The sequence below is a fragment of the Corvus cornix genome, chromosome 12 (genome assembly GCF_000738735.6).
Source record: "Corvus cornix cornix isolate S_Up_H32 chromosome 12, ASM73873v5, whole genome shotgun sequence".
Classification (NCBI taxonomy): Eukaryota; Metazoa; Chordata; class Aves; order Passeriformes; family Corvidae; genus Corvus; species Corvus cornix.
Window position 1 is genome coordinate 9,717,941 of NC_046342.1, and position 20,148 is coordinate 9,738,088.

General features: G+C 42.5%; 1 protein-coding gene across 4 annotated transcripts in view; it reads left to right on the plus strand.

Moving 5' to 3' along the window:
- Nucleotides 1–20,148, plus strand: part of CHCHD6 (coiled-coil-helix-coiled-coil-helix domain containing 6) — a 110,082-nt gene that overhangs the window by 66,095 nt on the left and 23,839 nt on the right. For all 4 annotated transcript variants that reach the window (XM_010390093.3, XM_019280398.3, XM_010390094.4 and 1 more), the window contains one exon: nucleotides 6,734–6,869. In XM_010390093.3, coding sequence (XP_010388395.1) covers nucleotides 6,734–6,869 — 136 coding nt within the window. The remainder of the gene's footprint in view (nucleotides 1–6,733; nucleotides 6,870–20,148) is intronic.

Genomic DNA, 20,148 nt, shown 5'->3' on the forward strand with positions numbered 1-20,148 from the left:
ATGAGGTCTAAGGAAGCCAGTCAAATTTGGTTGAAACTGCACTTGGCAAAGCACAATGAAGTGTAAGTCAAAGTCTTTCAGGGAGACCCATTGGTCAGATGGGAAATGACCACTTGTGTGTGAGGATAAACCATGTAGGAGGACAGGGGAGTTTGTGATACACTGGAGTAAGTCAGATGGAGAGCTGGAACCAGCATTGCATGGGTCACACAATCTCTTTGCATCAATTTCATGACTGAAATGAAGAAGTTGTTGATTTCCAAAATTAGAGGTTGTTACAGAAAACTGCTAGATTTTAGTTACTTTTGACATGAATCTGTATGTTTTAGAGTTTGGAGGTTGTTTTGGTTTTGGTTTGGTTTGGTTTTTTGGGTTTTTTTTTGTTGTTTGGTGAATGGAATATGGATTGGGCAGACTGTTTCTACTGAATGCAGTACAGTGACACAGCAAGTGGCTGACATTTGAGACTTGGACTTTTGTGGTAACTTTTGTTCTCAGTGATAGAATCTAATTACTTACACAGAGGGAAATTTCAGACCTGCTTCTGTGTATCTGTGATCTGTATCTGTCCTGGGAAGGGCAGAGGTGCAGTGAGTGCATGAACTACAGTGGGGAATTGGTAGCAGTTTCAAACAAGCTGTCAAAACAGGAATTGAGACTGGGAAGTACCTGAGTGACAAATTTTGTAGGATCACAGAGTCACCCAGAAGCTCACAGTACTTTAAAATATTCATTCATTAGGCACTCCATGAACAAGGTGTGGAAAAATAGAATCTGGTGACCTGTTATTGAAATGCAGCTGTCAAGGGGGAGAGAGGGGAAATACTGCAGGTGGGCAGGAGTGTGCTGACAGTGTGACAAGGCATATGAGAAGGATTTAGACAGGAGTACAGTGGCTTCAGCTGAAATTTGGAGGTAGCACCCCTGTTCTTGTGAAAATTGTCACGAGGTTTCACCTTTTCTTTTAGTCTGTCCCCTCTTGCTGTAAACAGTATGTTACTTCTGCAAGTCTTCTATTCCACCTGGATCAGTGGCAAAGCCTGATGAGCAGTATTTTGAGTACTTGAGGCTGATCAGAAATACCCTTCCTGATCACATTAGTTTAGGTTCATGAGACATGCAGTTTGTTTACACTGTGCTAGGTTATGTAGCTTAAACATTACTGATTTTTTAGTAGGCATTTGGATAATCTTTTAAGCTTCTTCCATCTCTTATTTCTCCTGCCAAACAGCTGCAACACGACTGTTACCTCTTCCATTCAAACTATGTTACCAAGCTGACGTGCAGGATCATGGAATCCCATAGCTTGTAGTGAGGGCACAGTGTTTGGTTTGTGACAGTGCAGCATCCTGCAGCCTATGCTGAAAGTTAGCTTGCCTGCCTGTTTGTTCTGTGCTTGATGAGTTTGTTATATGTGAATGAAATGCTTCAATTGTGTTTAATTTTCTGCTGTAAATGTCAAGGATGCAATAATGAGAGAGAATGAAACCTTTCTATGTGCTGTGTATTGCATCTGTCTGGAGTCATTTTTCTGACATGTTAGAGAAGCCATCAGAGCCAACTGCTACTCAAGGGAGGATGCAGTTACAGGTCAGTTAACCACCTCTTGAGTTTTATATATGTACAGTGCAGCCTGGCAGCACACCCCGTTTATGTGACCAAAGCATCACTGGGCTTAGTCTGAGACGTGTGTAATGGACCCTGGATATATAAACATACTAACCAACTATACAACGTGGCTGATTCCTTCCCAACACGCAGAAACTGCTGCTGTGTGCCCTGGGATTTACTGGCAGTGCTGCCTGTGCATCTCATTGATGATGTCTGGGGCTGTCTGTGCTGTAGTGACAGTGGTGACTAATGTGGTTTGCTCAAGTTGGTTCAGACACTGGTCTTAGTCAAATAATGCAGCAAAAAGCAGCTAATCCAGTTACTGGATTTTGTAGCCCACAAGAAATTCCAGGTTGCTGCCCCATTTAGGTTGCTGCTTGCAGCTGTGTGCTGCTCTTAAGTTGGCTTGTATGAGGGATCCTGCATGTCTTTGTTTATCATGTTCCGAGCAGGGTATCAAAGTGTCTGGGTTTAGATACCATCAGCCTCTGTCTTGAGTTTTTTGTTCAGCTTGAATGGTTTCCCAGAGTAAAATGTAAAAAGAAGATCTTGCTCTTAACTCCATCTGGAATTGCTGTTCTTCCTGGTAAAGCCAAGTGATGGTGTGCTACTCACTGTGGAGTTACTAATTTTGCACTAGTCTAAAGAGCTGCCAAGTTCTAAAGCATTAAAGTTGCACCTCTGCTTCAGTAGTCTGATCTTTCAGTTGGGTGGAAGGACCAGCAAATACATAGACCTCTTGTAGCTTTCCCTTGCTTTCCAATACTGAGTCCATAATTCTTTCAAAAAGAGAACCTGTCAGCAGCACCTAAATAGTAGCCATTGTGCTGTGTTTGAAACCTTCTGTCTCTGGGTCTGTATCCTGATGATACAGCCTTAATTGCTTTTTGCAGTGAGTTTGGGTGTTTGTCTTCGGAAACTGTGTTGCTTTTTGATTAATTGATGGACGTTTAGACCGGCACATTTCCTACTAGTGCAGTGCTTATGATAGAAATTCTCAAAGAACCTTGCTTTAACCTCCCAGGCACTTTGTACTTCTTCATGGGGTTTATATCCATGTAGGAATGAATTTACCAAGACAAATGAATGTAGTTATTGACTGAAGCAGCGGTTACCTGCCGCTATTGAACAGTTAGGAGAGGGTTAAGAAGAAAACCTCTTCTGAGCCACTAGATTGGCCCTGACTAAGATGAATGTCTAATTCACTCCCAGCGTCCTTACTGCTGCCAGTAATAAAAAGCTTGCTTCACATATTCACCCTACTGCAGACGTTTCTCTTAAATTAAATATCAAGAGGACATATAATAGCACGATTCCACGCCAAGCCAATATTATCAGATTGATGTCAGCAGTGATAATAGAAGAAGGATAAGTTGATGAGATTTCATTTATTAAATAAAGGGAATATGCAGTGATAGAAAGGATTTGGTAACTCTCGGTGTCAAAATGCAGCAAGATTGTGCTCATTCTGTCTTACCTCAAGGGATAGCAGGGAGAAGGATGCCCTTTGTTTCATTTTAAGAAAACCTCTCGGTTCTTTTCCAGACAAAGACCTGATTTAAATCCCTCCATGGGAGGGGGAGAGGAAGTTCTGAAATCATGGATTTCATGTGTGTGTAGCCTTCCTGCCCATTGCACAGCAGCAAGGCAAAGGTTTCTTTCCTCTCTGTGATAGGGAAGGCGCTGCTAATGAGTTTCATTTCTAAATTCATCTTTTCCTTTTTCCAACGTGTCATCCTTTCTCCTTTCCTCCTCCTTTAAATAGATGAGAGTGTGTGTTTTGGTTTAATCTTTCATATTCTGTATGTCCTGCATTTATTTATTTCCAAGGTATTGTTAGAGCTTGTCTTCCATACTTCTGTCTGCAGATATTGTGCTATTGCTTCCCAGCCCAGCCCTTCTCTCCTGCCTTTTTCCTAGCTGCTGTAAATGAGCCTCTTACACCTGTTTTGATAGTAGTCGTAGCAGTTGCAACATATTTTATTTTAGACAGAGGCCAACTGTCTACCTCATTTGGTGGTGACATATTATGCTTAAAACTGTGACCCACTTTAGGAGAAAGGTCAAAGCATACAAGTCTTTGGTTAGCTGTGTATACAAACCTCATCCCTTCTCTACCATTTTCCTTCCCTCTCATATGAGAAATAATGGTAAAAACCCTCAAACAACGACACATCAGGAGCAGTGTGGTTGGGTGTCCAGAAGATGAATTTTTCTAAAGATTAGTTAGTGCCAAGAGCCTTGATCTGGGCTGAGGGTGAAGGCAGATAGCTGATGAAAGTCCACCTCCTTTGGAACTCAATCCACAATGTCATTGCACTCTACAGATGTGTTTGTAGTTGGATGCTGGTTGTTTAATTCCTTTTTGTCTCAGGTATGTATGAGGAAAGACAGACACCTGTGAGGGGCAGCTGTTGTATGTGTGTAGGGCTGCAGTTCCCACTGTGTGGAAATGCTGCAACCTGAAGCTGAGACTTAATGGGAGCAGGAGAGTGGCGTCCCTTTGATTCAGACTGGGCAGGCGCTGTGATTGCTGTGTAAGGAAGAAAGCACCTCAGGCAACTGTTCACCAGAGCACTTCAGATACCTCTTCCCAGTCCAGATGGGTACCAGAACTAATCTGCTGGATATGGATAACTTGTGTACTCCCAGACTCCACAGTAACTTGCATTGATAATTACCTAAACCGACTTTGCAATTTGTTGATTAGCATATCTAAGTCTGTTTTGAGAAGCTGGTGCAATTGATGCATAACCACAGGTTGAGATTTTATTTTGAAGCAATAAAGGAGAATAATCTTGTTATGATTTTGGGTACGCGGTACCAAATAAATCCTCCCTGTGTTGTGGGAAGTGGTGTGTAGGAATGCTGATTTAGACACTTGCTGGGCAATGCATACCAGCCTGTGCTGATTGATCCCCTGCCTCTGGTAGGCTTTAGGCAACAATACTCACTCTTGTGGCTTCTTGCTCACCACTGTGTGGCTTTTAGATAGCCCTGTGGGCTGAGCACCAAGGGGTCAGCTAAGGAAGAGGGCCACAGGCTTTGCAGCCCTGTCTGAGCCCACAGGTGGGTCCTAACTTTATGGTTTACTCTAGGCAGTGGAGACATAGGAAGGACAGTGATCTAAAGCAAAGCACAATTCCTGTAGCTCTCCCTGCTGACAATGACAACCTCAATCATATTTCTAAATATTTCTGAGATGTTCATACCGTGTTGTTCAGCTCAGACAAATACAAACTGGTTTGTGGTATGCTGTACCTTTTAGCTCTTCCAGGTTTCTATATGAAAATTACAAAATGCCCTTCAGTTTAACATCACTGAGTTTAAAAAACCTAATTTTAAAAGTCTTAACTTTTTCAATGAATTGAGGGATTTGGTGGTATTTCCTGACCTGGTATTGTTTGGTATCATTTCCACAGTCTCACTGATTTGATTAGAGTGATATTAAAGTTAGTGACAAAGCAAAATGCCAACATTATGAGTTTCTGAGGCTCTCTCTGGGTTCTTTTCTATCCCAAAATTTGAAGATTTTTTTTTTTTAGAATATGGATTTTCGAGGCTTTAAAGGTGATTTGCTATATAACATAGAAATTAGAAATGAACGCTAGCCTTTAGAGACTGTGCATGGAATAAGTTTCTTCTAAAAGCTGTAAGATTAGTAAAGAGGTGGAAAAAGAAGTCGGTATAGTATCTTTGATGGTTTCTGATCCAAATCTCCGTGTTGTAGAGTGTGGCTGTCATACTGATAAATTCCTACTCTGTCCGTATATGTTGGCAGTAAGACTGAGGACTGAAGAAGTATTAATTAGAGTAAATCTCAACCAAATTATTCTGAGAGTGCACCCAGGTTGCTGATATGGAAAAGACAAAATTATTGTTCATTTGATCCTTCTGCTTCTTTCCTGAGCACCTTACACAGATGTGCATGATTTGGGACCTCATATCTGAGCTCTCCAAAAGCTTTTAGAAGATCTTGGTTTAAGATTTCCTGTTTCTTAGAAATCTGTTCCACCTGAGCGACTGTGACATGCCCAGGGATAGATCATGTTTTCTCTCTCTCTCTGCCTTGCTATGCAGCCCTTTTGCTGAATGAGCTACTGTGGAAATTAATACATCATAGCATGGCATAATTGCCTGCCTGTAGCATCAAGTGCTTTGGAAGGAAGAGGTGTATTTGATATTTGGGCACAGATCTCTAAGCATATTGGGGCAGGAAAAGCAAGGAATTAAATGGATTTATGGTTTAGGAGACGCCATCTGAGGATTGCTACACCTAAGCATATGTTCTCTTATTCTCTGGTAAAACATACCATGGCCATGGTGCTGCGAATTCCTGCAATTTGTGTCTGCCTGTCTGTGCAGCTGATGTCACTGTTGTTACTGTGTTTGTGCCATTGTTGCTGGGATTGTTTTACAACGACCTTCCCCTTTATTGGTACTGTTGCTGATGATGTGCCATATGTACACATGCACATTAGAGTAAAAGAACATCATCCTTAATTGTTCTTGGGTAGCTGTCAATGCCATTTACAGAGTATGAGTACTAATTGCTGCAGAAATACAAAGAAACAGATATCTGGTCTTGCTATTATTCTGGTTTTTTTTTTCTAGTCACTAGGAGAATTGCAGTGCTTCCAACCATGCTGGATTTCTTGTAGTGTTTAAATAGATGAGAATTCAATAGATCAGGGTGGCCTATTCAACAAGTCTGTTCAGTTCCTTGTCAGACTGTTACAGATCTAGTGCAGGCCCAGCCAGGATTCTTGAGTTCTGCCAAAGATTTCCAGTGTGAGTTGGGAAAATCACTGAAACTCTTGGACTTGGGGATTTTTTTTCCTCCTGACTGCAGAGGAGAGATGATGTTTTATATAAGGGTGAAACAGCCTTCCAGACCAGCTGAGAAAGATCATGTTCCTTCTTTCTGCTCAGTACCCTGGATTTTTCAACTGAAAGATGCTGTTGGTCATTTGACCCACTTTGTTGATTGCTGTTCCCACCAGTTTCTCTATTAGGACTACATGACTCCAGCATAAAATTAGTATGTGTGTTACTAGCAAAGTGGTAGTAAGTGGTTGAAAACTCCTCTTCACACATCATTCTGTGCTTGTTTTCCCTGCAGGAGGAGGAACACTGATCCTGTCTGTGCAAACCTGCAGTCTGAAATTCTGAAGTGCTACCGAGAAAACAAACGTGAAGCGCTCAAATGCTCGGAACTGGCGAAGGAATATCAGCGCTGTGTTAATGCAGCTCAGAAGGTAACAAAAGCTTCTCTGTTGTGCTACCTGGCTTTGCTGTCTTGTTTTGCATGGTGTTTTCTTCTGAGAAATGTTTTTGAGATCTGTGGTATCTGTTAGTGAAATTGCAATCTTCCTAGGAGACAAATCTTCCTTGGGATCCATTTTCCCACATTCATTCCACATTACCCAGTCACACTGTGGTATGTCCCCACTTCATTCCCATCAATGGGTCCTGTTGTACTGAGCTGCCACCACAACAGTAGAACCAATGCTCCCAGGTTTCAAAGTCAGTGAATGATTTTCCCTAGTTTTGCCTTCTTGGATATTGTGTACTGCGAACAGTGGGTAAATCCATTTTGGCAATGTCCGCAACATTTTCAACAGTCTCTAAACATCCTCCTGTTATGGGACTTTGCAGTTGGAGGTCTTGCTTCTTTTCATTGCTGCATGGGGAAAGGTTCTGTACTGGGCAAAGCTGCTGTCTGTTAAGAAAATTGCACACTCCTAAAAGCTGTTCATCTTGTGTGGGAGGCCAGGAAGCCTTACGGCTCTTCCTTCTGAGATGCAGAGTCCCAGTAGGTTCTGTTGATGCCTTAGGACAGTGGCTGCTCAGTACCTTGGAAGAATTTCTGGCTATTGAAACAAGTGAAGGGGAAAAGAAAATGAAGTATTTGGACATTACAACTAGGGTATGGTCCTGGGCCATGTGAGAATTCAGTGGGTCAGGTGTCCCTCAAGGGCAGGCTTTTCTGTTTTTTGGTTTTTTCCTTTTTTTTTTGACAGTAGAAAATTCTCCAAAAGGTGCTGAGAATATAGTAAAGTGGATTTGGGGGAAAGGATGGTAATAGAAAACTGAGACTTCTCTCATGGGATTACTAAAGCACAGGGTGGAGGAGAGGTGGATATTCCATGGAAGCAGTCTTCCTCTGCATTAGCATTGTGAGGGGAAGCTGTATGCCTGATTTAAGTATAACATGAAACAAGCTGCCAGCCGGCTCCCAGAAGAAGCCCGACAGAAGGAGATGGGAAAATTGTCAGGATATATTAGACCAAATGTTGTTGCTAGTCCTAGTGGAATTTTTTTCCTTCCTGTTTACAAAGAAGGTCTTTGTATGTCTGCAAATCAGCAAGGTTAAAGCTGCCAGGGAAAGGGCTTTTCTCTGATATCTCTAAAGTCCCCAGCTCCCAAAACATGTGGTTTCTTTTTCTTCCTCAGCTTTAAAGTAAAGTGGTGCCTGTGCTGCTGCTGCACAATCTGTGCCCCTGGTTGCTGTGTGCGGAGCATTGGTGCATCTATTGCCAGCCTCTGTTATCCTCCTTGCCTCCTCTAAATCAGGCTTGTAGCCTTTTCAGTGGAGTATATCTTTAGCAAATGCATTTACCAATACATCTTTATTGCATGCGGTGCGGGCGGAATGTGATTACCAAAGAAGACAGATTGCATTAAACTTCAGCATATTTGCAAGCTGTGGCTCCAACCCGCCTGAGAAAGGGGCTGGGATGCTGCCAGCCATGAGCCCCAGCTCAACATTATTAAAGAGTAAGTTGGAAGCTAAATGACTGGTAACAGCAGAGGGCAGTGAAGGATCCCAATAACTTGGATCTTTTTTGGATTTGGTGGAGGTTTTGGTAGGTTTTCTTTATATGCCAAAAACTGGGGGTTGTCTTTGTTCCCAGAGTCTTCAATGAACTTCTTCCCCACTGTTAATAGAAACTACCTGGAAGGAGAAGTGCACAGGACATTAATTTGTTGTGGATGAAGACCATGTGGCAGAAAATCTTGCTGTGTTTTAAGAAGGGGCTTGAGAGACTAAGGAATAGGTAAATAACACCTTGCAGCTAGAGGATAGGCACTAGAGGGTTCTGTAAGTACAAATTCAGATAAAACTTTTGTAAGGCAATATGTCTTCTGTAGTTTCCTTTTGTCCCAGGACAGCTGACAATTTGCCTCACTGTTCTTACTGGCTTTTCTGACTCCTGAGATACATGAAGCAATCACAAGCTGTTGTTTTATCATGTAGGATTAAAACTCCCTCCTCCCTTCCCCTTTTTAAGCTGTTATTTTTCTTTAAGTTTAAATTAGCGTCTGATACCAAATGGCTTTGTCTCACGCATTCCTTATTCAGGAAATTCAGGTCGGAGGAATGTGGGAAAGAAAGGCCAGAATCTCTTGATTTCTTGGGTATTTTTTACCTTTTTTTTAAAAAAAAACATAATTTGTTTTCCAGTGCAGGAGGAAATGTAATCAAAGCTGGATGTGTGACTTCAGCTCACTTGCATGCTGGTGATTTGTTCTTCTGCTTTTTACTAAAGATTTTATAAGGCTTGGTGAATATTCTTTAATGAAGCATCTGGTTCTCTGCAAGTTCCTTTTGATGGCTGGTAGAAGTGTCTCCAGGGCATGGTATACATTAGACTCAGAGAAAGCAAGCTCTAGGTTTCTAGACTGAAAATTACAGCTTACAGTGGATGAGAATAATTCTTTGCATCTTCCCCTTTCCTGTGTTGTTTGAGACAATTCCTTTGGACGCCCATTTCCCTTTGCCTGTTGTTGTGCACATCTCTGAGCCAGGAGCTGAGGTACACCCTCAGTTATTTCTGTCCTATGAACAAACGGATCAGGTAATCACTCCATGAGTTTTAAAATTTCTTTTCTACTGGTTTCCTGTAAAGCCCCTCTTCCTGGAACAGGTTACTTTATTGTAGTGCGTGGTAGAGATATAGCTATTGTTACCTGTTTTGTATATTTTCTGGCTGTTGGGCCATCTGTTGTAGTCAACAGAAAGAAATAGGCACATGTAGAGCACGATGCATTTCATTCTAAAAAGTCATCTGAAACAGGCCAGCTGAATTGCCAGCCAGAGGTAAGTATTTCCCTCTGCCTCTTGGGAGGCACATCCAGAGCATAGACTACAAAGTTGGTGCCTGTTCTGGCTCATGGTTATGGGAGCAGGATCCTGCTCTGGTTGTCTGCCTTTGTAGCCACTATGCTTTCAACTTGCCCTGCCTAACCTGCTCAAGAGCTTTTCTCTTCGTACCATCCTGAATGTTGAATTTTGGTCGTGTCACTGTTGACTCACTGTAGCAGTGTCAGCCCCTTTAGGCGCTGGGTTCCTTGCTGCATCCCATGCTTTGCTTATGTGGAAGTTCTCTGGCTTTAGAGGGTGTCACTGTGATAGCTCCTGTTTAATTTAGGACTGTTTTATCTTTTCTGGTGGTCTGTTTCCATGGCTCTGCAGAACTTGAGCTACAGCATAAAAATCGCTGGCTTTAAATCTAATAAAAGCTGGGATAATGGGACAGCTGTAGGAGGGGCAGTTCCCATTGTGTCTTTCAAAATTGCTTGTAGTTTATTGACCACAAGTTTCCCCAAGAACTACTGCTGCTGTTAGATAATGAGAATTGAAAATTGCTGCTGCTGTTTCCCCAAGGTTTTATCTTGTGCCAGTGAGAAGCGGGTGTGGAAGAAAAAGCAGAGTGGGCAGTGCAAATCTGCATAATTTCTTAGTTTGGGTCCAGATGGAAGGGGAAAACAAATGATTTTGTTTTAAAAGTCTGAGTCCTATTAGTGAATTGCTTCCCTCCCCCGTGCAAATATGCACTCACATGCAAGCTTTTTCAGAGTGTTTGTGACGCATTCTGCTGCCCTTGCGTTCTGTTCACACCAATAGGCAAATCTGAGCTGACGGTGAATTTTAGTTGGTTACTTTGTTATGTAATTGGCGGTTATACCAGGGAATCTCCAACCAGCTGCCACTTGGAAAATGAAGCCTCCGGTGACCATACATTAATGTGATTTGAGATTTCAAACAGAACCTGCTTCCTGCAACTGCGTCTAGAAAAATGTCTGTTAGTGAAGAGCATGTATCCCTTCTTTTCAGGGCTTTCCTTACTGTCTCTAGGTGCCTGTCTTTCACAGAAGGACCAAGGTGAAATTTTCGTGCTCTAGCTGCTGGCCAAACCAAGCTATCAGGAGCTATGTACTCAGACATGTGTATTCCCTTGTCAATAGGAGCTGTATACATTGAGCTAGGAGCCATTCATAATCTGTACTCTTTCTCCCTATTCTGTGTCCTTCTTCTCACAAATCTGCTATTCATAACAGACAAAGGTAAACCTACTTCTGTCAAGGCTTTAGGGCTTGTCTACGTGAGGAAATTACAACGCAATAAACTGGTGAGTGAGTTTCTCTGTATATGAACGCTCAGGGTTTGTAATGAAAGTGCAGGGAAAATTCGCACACATTTGCTGTGAGTCACGCTGCTGTGTGCAAACAAGCCCTTGCTAAATACTGATTGACTGAATTCCAGTGAAGGGAGACTTTTAACATAACCTTGAGTAGTCTGTTTTCTGCTTTGCCCTTGACTATAATAAAAAGGAATGTGGTCAATTTATTGCGTTTACATTTCCAAGTGATCTCTGCGAAAGCCCAGTACCCTTTTGGCTCGCAAAGGAAAGCATTTACAACTCTGCTGGAAGTTTGTCTCTAATCTGTGGACAGGGACTTGGATTGCTGAAAGGATGCTGCAGGTGTTTCTGCAGTGTCCCATTCTGATGGAGCAGTTTTGCTCGAGCACTCTGGATCTTCCTGAAGTGTGGCCTGCTGGGAGCTTTCATTTCTGCAACCTGGATCTCTCTCTGCTTAAGAGAAACAGCTTTGGGATGACTTGGATGCCATGGGCTGCACTGCAGGTATCTGATCATTCTGGATCATCAGACTCTTGCTAAAGTGGTGTTTCCATTCTGAGGGATTGCAGAGTACTTTATAGATAGGTTGTGTACTTATCGGGCTAGAGAGGAGCAGTCAGTGTGTGTGGCTGGAGAAAGAAATTTTGGACCAGGTACAGCAAGGTCTGTATCTGTACTTGAGAAATGCCAGGATTTCTCCTCCCCCTGGGATTCTGCAGAGGTAGATCTTAGCTGTTGAAGCCTCATTGAGGAGGTCTATCACATGGTGTGCCAATTGAAATACAATATATCTAACTTGGAAGGTTTTAGGGTTGTTTGAGCTTTCTGGAATTCAGGTTTGTAGTTTCAGATAAATCTGTGTGTTTCCTATTTGGAGGATGTTATGCCCAGCCATCCTCAGCCAGGTATGTGCCAGTCCTGCCTACCTTTTGTCAGTCTGTCCTCGCTCAGAGCAAGCATATCTGTAAAGGGTTTGTCTTGCCTTCTCTATAAAGGAAATTCTCTCTCTCTTTTTTTTTTTTTTAATATTTCTCTCTTTCAACCTTTATTTGTGCAAATGCTATGGTGATAACACTATCAGAGGAGTTTATGACTCAATAAATTGCCCCCACAAGGGAGTCAGGGGAGAGTTGCAAGCTGCAGGCTGCTGCTGTTTGTTTAGTCGTACACACAGAGGAGCAGTGGATTAACTGTACCCAGGCATACCCTGACCTGGTATTTGCAAAGGTGAAGAGGATCCATATTTTGCTTCTAATTATGAAGGATGGAAACAGTTATTATTTTGATTTTCAAGGCAGCAGTTGTAGGTTCTGGCACGTCTTGGGTCTATACATAACACTTCATATCCTCAAGAGTTCACTGGTGGATAAACTAAAAATATAGAGCTGCCTGAAAGGACATAAACTTCCATCTTAATATATGAGGCATGTTCCAGAGTAAATGCTGGCCTACTTGAAATGGAAATGTCTGCTGCCTGTACCTGGTGTTTATGAAACTGGAGGCATAAGTTCTTTATTTACTCTGTGTCTCAGCACATCATGATGCTCTGATATTCCCCACAGCCTGGTGTGTTGTGAGCATTTATTAATCCACATGAACAAATTCCTCTCTCTGCCTGCTCTTTGTACTCTCTGTAAAGCACAAACCTCCTGAAATTTATAATTTTTGAAGAAAATGAGCCAAAATTAGCTCAAAACTTGCATGGCTGGGCTTCAGGGCTCCTCTTTCAGTGGTATTTAGTCCCTATTCTGCATTGTCTTTACCTCTCCAGTTCTTGTATCCATTGCCTGGTCTGGAAGGAGGGCTTCTGACTGCATTTCTCTTCTCATAAACAGTCTGTCGTCTAACAGTTCAATGCCCAGGCTCTGTGCATTTATTTTTTGTTTCCTGGTTTTTGTTTGTTTGGGGGGTTTGACATTGTTACAGTGAGGCATAATTGCTTTTGAGTCTAATTTCTCGCTTGATGGTTCTGATTTCAGATACACTTACAGGTAAAGTTAATCTAAATATGTATGTTTTACAGATGATTTTGAAAGCAACTTCTGTAAAAGAGGGAAAGAGGTCAGTATGCCATTACAATTTCTGAAGTTGAATTATTTGGCATTTTATTACTTCTAAAATGTGATCTTCCTACAGTTCTTGTTTTAAAACTTAGTTTGCCTGAAAGTGTTTAAAAACAGTCTAAAATTTTTTTACAGTAGAATACTATAAGAGTTAGCTGGGTCAGGAATGAGACATCTTAGCTGACCTGACGTTCTAATGTGGTCTTTGAATGGATGTATCTGAAAAGCTTTATTAGACTTTGGTATCAAAATTTCACTCTTTGTATTCTCTCTCTTTCTTTTCAAAAATTATTTCTCTTTAGGCTTAAATTAGTGGGACTACACAGATCAAAGGTTTCTTTAGTTCTGTGCTCTCTGTATGGTGTGTTAGGCAACATATTTCCTGAGTACAGTATAGCCTGTATTCAGTCAGGCTTATCTAGTATGGAAAACAGTTGCTTGGGGGTGAGAGAGTGTTGTGATACATCAGGCTGTTTTAATGCCAGATTCTTTCACAAAAGATTTGTAGCACTGTTGGCAAGTGGGAAGTGGAAATTCTTACTCAGATTAATTCCAGGAGGCTGATGACCAAACAGTCTTGGACAGAAAGAAGTTTATTTCCAATTTTTAAACTGTGTGTTTTGCTGCTGAAGTTAGATTGAAACAGATCCACAAAAATTGCTGTTGATAGCAACTGCTGGTTAGAAGCACAAGGTCAGTGGTCAAGTGCTTTCAGACTCCCAGGAAGTTCCAAAGTAGCCCTGACTTCCATAACTTCCGTTCTAATGTTAGATCCATTCTCTGACAACTTGGCTATAACTTGGGAAACTTTATCAGTGATGCCAAAGCCTTCATGACAAAATGGGGAAACCAAAGATTTGTTATGCTCTTTGTTGGTCATAGTCTGCACAGGATGGTTTCCTGCTGTGTGCAGTTTGCAGTCTCCACACACCATCCATCAGTATTTTTGTTGCAGGTTTTAGGGCTGAATACCTTGAGGACTAGTGGGATTTAAAGCCTTCACCACTCAGCTGAATGTGTCTGTGTAGGCAACATGTGCAGGGGTTATTGTAGCAGTGGTCCCAGTCCAGTGGAAGAGTTGCTCCCAAGCAAGCAAGACTGCTCTAACTAGCCCTTCTTTGGAAGTTAGTGAGTGACAGATGAGGCCTCCTATTAGTGGGAAGCCAATCCTTTTCTCATCAGAACTGTGGTGTACTGGAGGAGAAAGTTTGCAGGAGTAGCCCTGATGCTGCTTGCTAGTGTTTGTTCTCTCCACAGAGCCTCCTTGTCCAAGGCTGTGGAGCATTCATCTGTTACAAAATCCAAGCTTCGAGGGAAGGTTTCTTTCTGCATCATGCCTGCAGTAATTGTTTGTGGTTTTCACCCCTCTGTGACACTGTCTGTCTGCCCAACAGGCCTCCTTGTCTGGAGAAATTTCCTGACATACTTGTGATGCTTCCAAAACAATTTAAAGCTTTCAGTCCTAGCTAGACCTTGGCAAGACAATTGAAAAAACCTTTCTGGACAACCAGTGCTTCAAATACAGGAACAAGACACGTTGAAGACAATGTGTTACAGTGATCTGAATACAGTGTTACAGTTAGCTCTGCTGCTGGTACTTCCATCTGGCAAGAAACATTTTGGTTATAATGTTTGTTTTGGTTAAAGGCCTCTATTGGGAGCCTGTAAGAGTTGGTGAAAGGCTCTGAAAGACCTCTGCAGTCACAGAAGCTGTCCAGAAAGACAACACTTGTTATAATTAAAGTTTGTTACCTTTGTAATGCAAGGGAAGCAGGAAGAGAAGCCTTGAGTTAGGATGGTGCTGCAATGTCTGGTGTACCTTGTTTCTGAAGGTGGAGAAGTGCTGTTGAGCCTGAGTGTGCATGCAGAAATGCAGACAAAATTATTTTGACAATGTGTTTGCTCTTTGTCCCTGCTGAATGCCTGTATAAATGGATTTCAGGATCAGCCAACCTCCAGCTCTGAATTAGTCTAATAAGGCATGGTAGGTAGGGTTTAAAGGTCATTTTGCAAGCAGCTGGCTTCCTGCATATATTAGGGGGAATGATTTTTTAAAATAACAGTATTGGAAAGCTGTTGATTTAATTTTTGAAATACCTGTATGCTATAGAATTTCAGCTCTTCTGCCTCTGTCCTTCAAGCACTCTGCTTGGCCTCTGCCTGCTCATCTTTCTGTCATTTCCAATTACCTCTGCCCATCTGCCTCTGCATTCTCTCCCCTTAGGTTTATCAGTCCATGTTTGCTGCCCACAAGGACTTGGCTTCTATTTCTGAGGAGCTTGTCTGTTGGGTTGCTTCTCTGAGCTGTGGAACAGAAAGCTCAGGATTCCTTGGTTTGGACTGTTAATAAAGCACCATTACACTGTTCTTTTATTGGGGGACTGGGAGCTCTCAACAGTCACCACTACATTGGCAGCTTTTTTGTGTCCCAGCAGGTACCTAGTTCCCTTCTCAGGATGAATTTAACATTGGTGAAAGAAGATTACAATTTTAAATTTTTTTTTTAAACTTAGGAGCTGGTTGAACCATGCACAGTGATTATTCCAGTTTCCTCTCTGTGGACTGTGTACTTCAATCCTGACCCGATCCAAGTGTTTCATATGAAAATGGGGGATGTTTTTATTAATTTGCTTGTTCCCTGGATTCCTCTTTGCTGACGAGGGTGATTTGAAATGTTCTAATGACTTGTAAAGCGTGGACACTGTCTTAAAAACTGAAGGCAGCACCCACATATCCAGGTCATGCAAGCCTTTGGCAGGTGGCAGTGTCGTTCTGCCAGGTGTGAGATGGTACCTTCCCATTACAGTTACTTGTACATGTACAGACTCCTGGATCCTCAAATGTTCTTTCTGCCTGTTTGAAGTTTTGTTCACAGTAGATATCCTCAGGAAGTCAGATAATTGGACAAAAAGCAAGCTTAAAATTTAGGGAGATGATAGCCGCTGCAACATTTTTTCTTCTTGCATTCAGACCAAACTGCTGTGAAACTTCTACATTTATCTTATTTTCTGAAAGATGTTTCCTACTTATGACTTGCAGTTGTTCTGAGTTTATTCTCTTTTTAGTACCATGCAGTGCCCTGACACAGCTACATAAGCAGTTCAGTTTTTGTCTAGGGCACATCTTTCTTCTTTAGATGTTATATTAACAGCACCTCCTTTCTGTTCTTGAAGTTTTTTTCTCTGTAGCACTCTCCTGACTGTTGTGGAAATAGGAGAGTGATACAGGACTGAACTGATTTGTGGGTTCTCTCTGGCTATCTGTAAGGCTCAGACAAGCAGTGCCCAGGTATGTGATGGGTCCCTGCTCAGCTGCTGTTTAGAAAATACTCTTACATGAAAGTCTTTTTACTGATCGGACTGTAAACCTTGCAATTTAGAGTAGTATATTGGCATAAGATTTTTTAAAAAATCCCGAAGTTTCTAAATATCAAAGAATTGAGGTTTTTATCTTCCATTTGAGGCAGTAGGGCAAGTAGTGCACTGTGTTTCAGTTATCTACTTGATAGCTTTATGAAATAAGTTCTTTGGAGAATAGGAGGTTATAGATACCATACGGAGACTTGTTGATCTCTCCAAAAGATTTGAAAAGGAGACTGAATTACTGTTTGTTTGTCCCATCTCAGTACCATCTTAATTACATGTCTGAGAACTTCTGCTGATTCCTTTTCATGGGTGGAAGAAGGGAGGAAACGTATCTTTATTTTGAAGCACTGCCTGCAGCTAAACATAGTGTACTGGGAAGTTATATGGATACTTCTAATGGTCCTCTGGGCTCTCTGGCACTGTCTCTTCACGGATTCAGGTGTACACCAGTTGGTAACTTTGAACAGAAGAGTTTCCCTCAGGCCATATCAGCAGGAACCATTGAAAACTTTTGTCTTCAGTAGTGCTAAATGTGGCCTACTTAGGATTACCATCATTTAACAAGCTCTGTAGTATTTCTGGGCCCTAGGATATTGTGAGTACTGTTCAACTTCCTGTGGCACATCAAGGTTGTATTTAATCTTTTTGTACCAAGCCTAAGTGCATTCAGGAGTATTCTGAGGCTCAGGAAATCTTCTCAAATCTTGTAAAAGTAGACAGCCACTGAAAAATGTATTGGATGCTGTGATCCAGGTAGGAGTGTTCCTTGCTGTGTGTACCTTGAGCTGACCTGATGAAGGCACTGTGATAGAGTTGGAGTGCACTAGAGAAATTTTTGTGGAGAGCTTGTATGGCACCAGTGATCACTGTATTGTTCTGCAAAAGCCAACCTTAAAGCTCTAAAGCTTCTATAGACTCCAGATTGACCTCTGGAGCTGAAGCAGGTTCATTGCTGAAGGTAGACTGGGTATAATGTTTTAATGCATTCCCTTCTTTCCAATCTTCAGTAAATATCTTGAGGCACATGGACTGCTATTTGGTTCAAAAACAACAAGCATTTTGGAAGCCATTAAATGTGAAATTCATACTTTGTTCTTGCAGCTGCTGATGGGTGGCTTGTGTGCACACAAAGCTATGTTGTGAACTTGAGACAACTGAATACTCTCAAGTTCCTTGTTTAATCCAGTATCAAATGAGTGCTGGTTGGGAAAGAGCCCGGGCTGTGTGAGACACTTCTTAATGCCTTCTTGTTTTGCTGAGCCTTGATATTTGCTACAATAGAACCCCATAAAACTCAGGAAAAACTCCCCAATCAGGTGGGTGTATTAGCAGGTTTCTTGCACTGATGGATTAGAGCCAGGCTGTGTTCAGTAAATGTGGCTAAATAATAAAAGGTGAGATTGTGTGCAGTGATCCCTGGTCTCCTTTCTCCAGCTGCCGCCTCCTGTCTGTTTGCTGGGAACCTTTGCACAGGGAGACGGCTTTGCTTGAGAGAACAGGCTATGCACTATTTTCTGACACAGCCAAAGGTGGCTGACACAAAGCCAAAGGAGGGCTTCTCTCTGAGGGTCTGAAATGTCAACAAAGATGTTGTACTGCCTTGCAGAGCCCTGGCTTGCTTTGTAGAAAAACTGAACAGATGTTGGTAGGTCAGGAGCTTTGCCATATACAGAGCAGACCCTGGAGAGCAGGGCACAGCCTGCGCAGGTGACACGAGTGACACTGTCCTGGGCTCAGTGTGCCAGCACTCCCCCTGAATGTGGGGCTCCCCCCGAGCCATGTCTGGGGCTTTACCCTGGTTAAGGAATTGGGACTCACGTAACCAGGTCGTGCATCCATGAGCCTGGTTTATGTCCCACTCTCTGCTTACTCTAAACATGCTGGTGAGTTGCAGTGGTGTTCCTCAGAAGGCACAAAGGCTCTGAAGTAATAAGTTCCTGTATACCTTGTGAAAACAGGCAATTAGGTGGAGGGAAGGGACCCCAGTGGTGCTTGTGCAGGGGGGAAGGATATTGACTCACTCTTTATTAGACGTGAGTTTGGTCACAGAGAAACATAACTTTGAGTCATGAATCTGGAGGAATCCAAATGACTTCGTTTCTGCTGCTCATGAACAACCTATTTCCACTTGAAGACTCTGGCTTGAATGCTTGAGGGGCTTCTGCCTACCACTGTGATCACCTTCACTGGAGAGAGACTCAACAAGGGTGGCACTACAGCAACTAAGAAGATTGTCCTTGGAATATGCCTTCTCTGTCCAAGTATTGATTTCCGTCTTTGCTTTTGAGAAATGGAAACAAACCCCTTGTTGCAAGAAAGGGCTACAGAAAGCTTTCAGAAGTTTATAGCTTGATCCTCTAAGACCTGTTCTCTTATTTTAGGATGAGATAAAAGGTAGAGTATTAGGTATGAGCAGCCTGGAAAAAGAAAAGGGCTTGTGGATTTAAGGTCTTGCTTCCTGCACCTCTTTTTGTGTTGTTCAGGCAAATGTTTCATGCTTGGAAAATTTGAGCTCTGGGGATCAGAGCAACTGCAGATCCTTGCTGGCCTCAGCACCTTCTGATGCTGATGAGCAGGCAGTTGTCAGCTCCTCAGTAGCTTTTTTTTGCTGCTGTGTGTTGAGGCAGGAGAGCAACTGAGATGAGGGAAGAGGAAACTTCGCAGTGTTGTGGTCCTACATCCAAGGACTTGTGTGACAGCTGACTGTGTGAATGAAACAGCCTAAGGTCTGCCAGCTCACAGCTGGGTGCTCAGTGTGGTTGTTGGCTGTGATGTGGCTGTGCTGTCACAGCTTGTTCTGAGGTTGGTCACAGGGTCAATGACTTTTGACTAGTTTTTTTTCAGTCCCCACTGGTCATGCTTGTCCATCTATTATTAAGCCCACTTTGGCGTGGCTGGCAGGAGCTTATTCCAAAGCCTGATGGAAGCAAGGTGTAGTTATGGAATGTGGCCATTGAGGAGCTGGTTGTGTCAGCAGGTCTGCAGATGGCCTTTGGACAAGGTAGCAGGGGTTCGTGTCTATAAAGTTTTCATAGGCCCCTTGAGTACAGTGATAGGCTTTGAAGCATGGTTTCCTCTGAGCTCTGCTTCCCCACAAAATCTTCAAGCACGATCCATCAAGGAGTGCGAAATATATTCAAAATCCCACTGCTGCCTTTTTCTCAGTCAGCAGGATTGTGCTTTCTTCTCCGGTCTGGAGTTGTTTGCTGTTGAGAATAAGCAGTCTCTTTTCTTGTGATTCCTTACCTCTCTTTGGGACATGATGCCATCAAGAAAACCAGCTGTTCCAATCTGAGAGCTGCCTCTGCCTTCGTGCTCTCTTGTCGATTGTGTTGAATCAATGAAGTGCTGCAATACTGTAGAGAAAAGGGGGGTGTGAAGAAACAAAGAGGGAGATCACACAGAAGGAATATACAGAAGAGGATTCATATCCTGTCACATGGTTCACAGTGGCTGTGTTTGGAACTAGGTCTGCTATAATAACAGAAATTTCCTCATGAAAACTTGAATCCTAGGTCCAAATCCTTGCCTCACTAAGCTGTGGGATCTGAGAGTTCCCACATGGAGAAGAGAGCCAGCTAATCTGAGCATCTGGGGAGACCTGACAAGTCCTGACTATTCCTGCTGAGAAGGTGGTGGCTTTGGTAAGTGTTATGGGAAAAAAATATTTAAAGGAGAGCA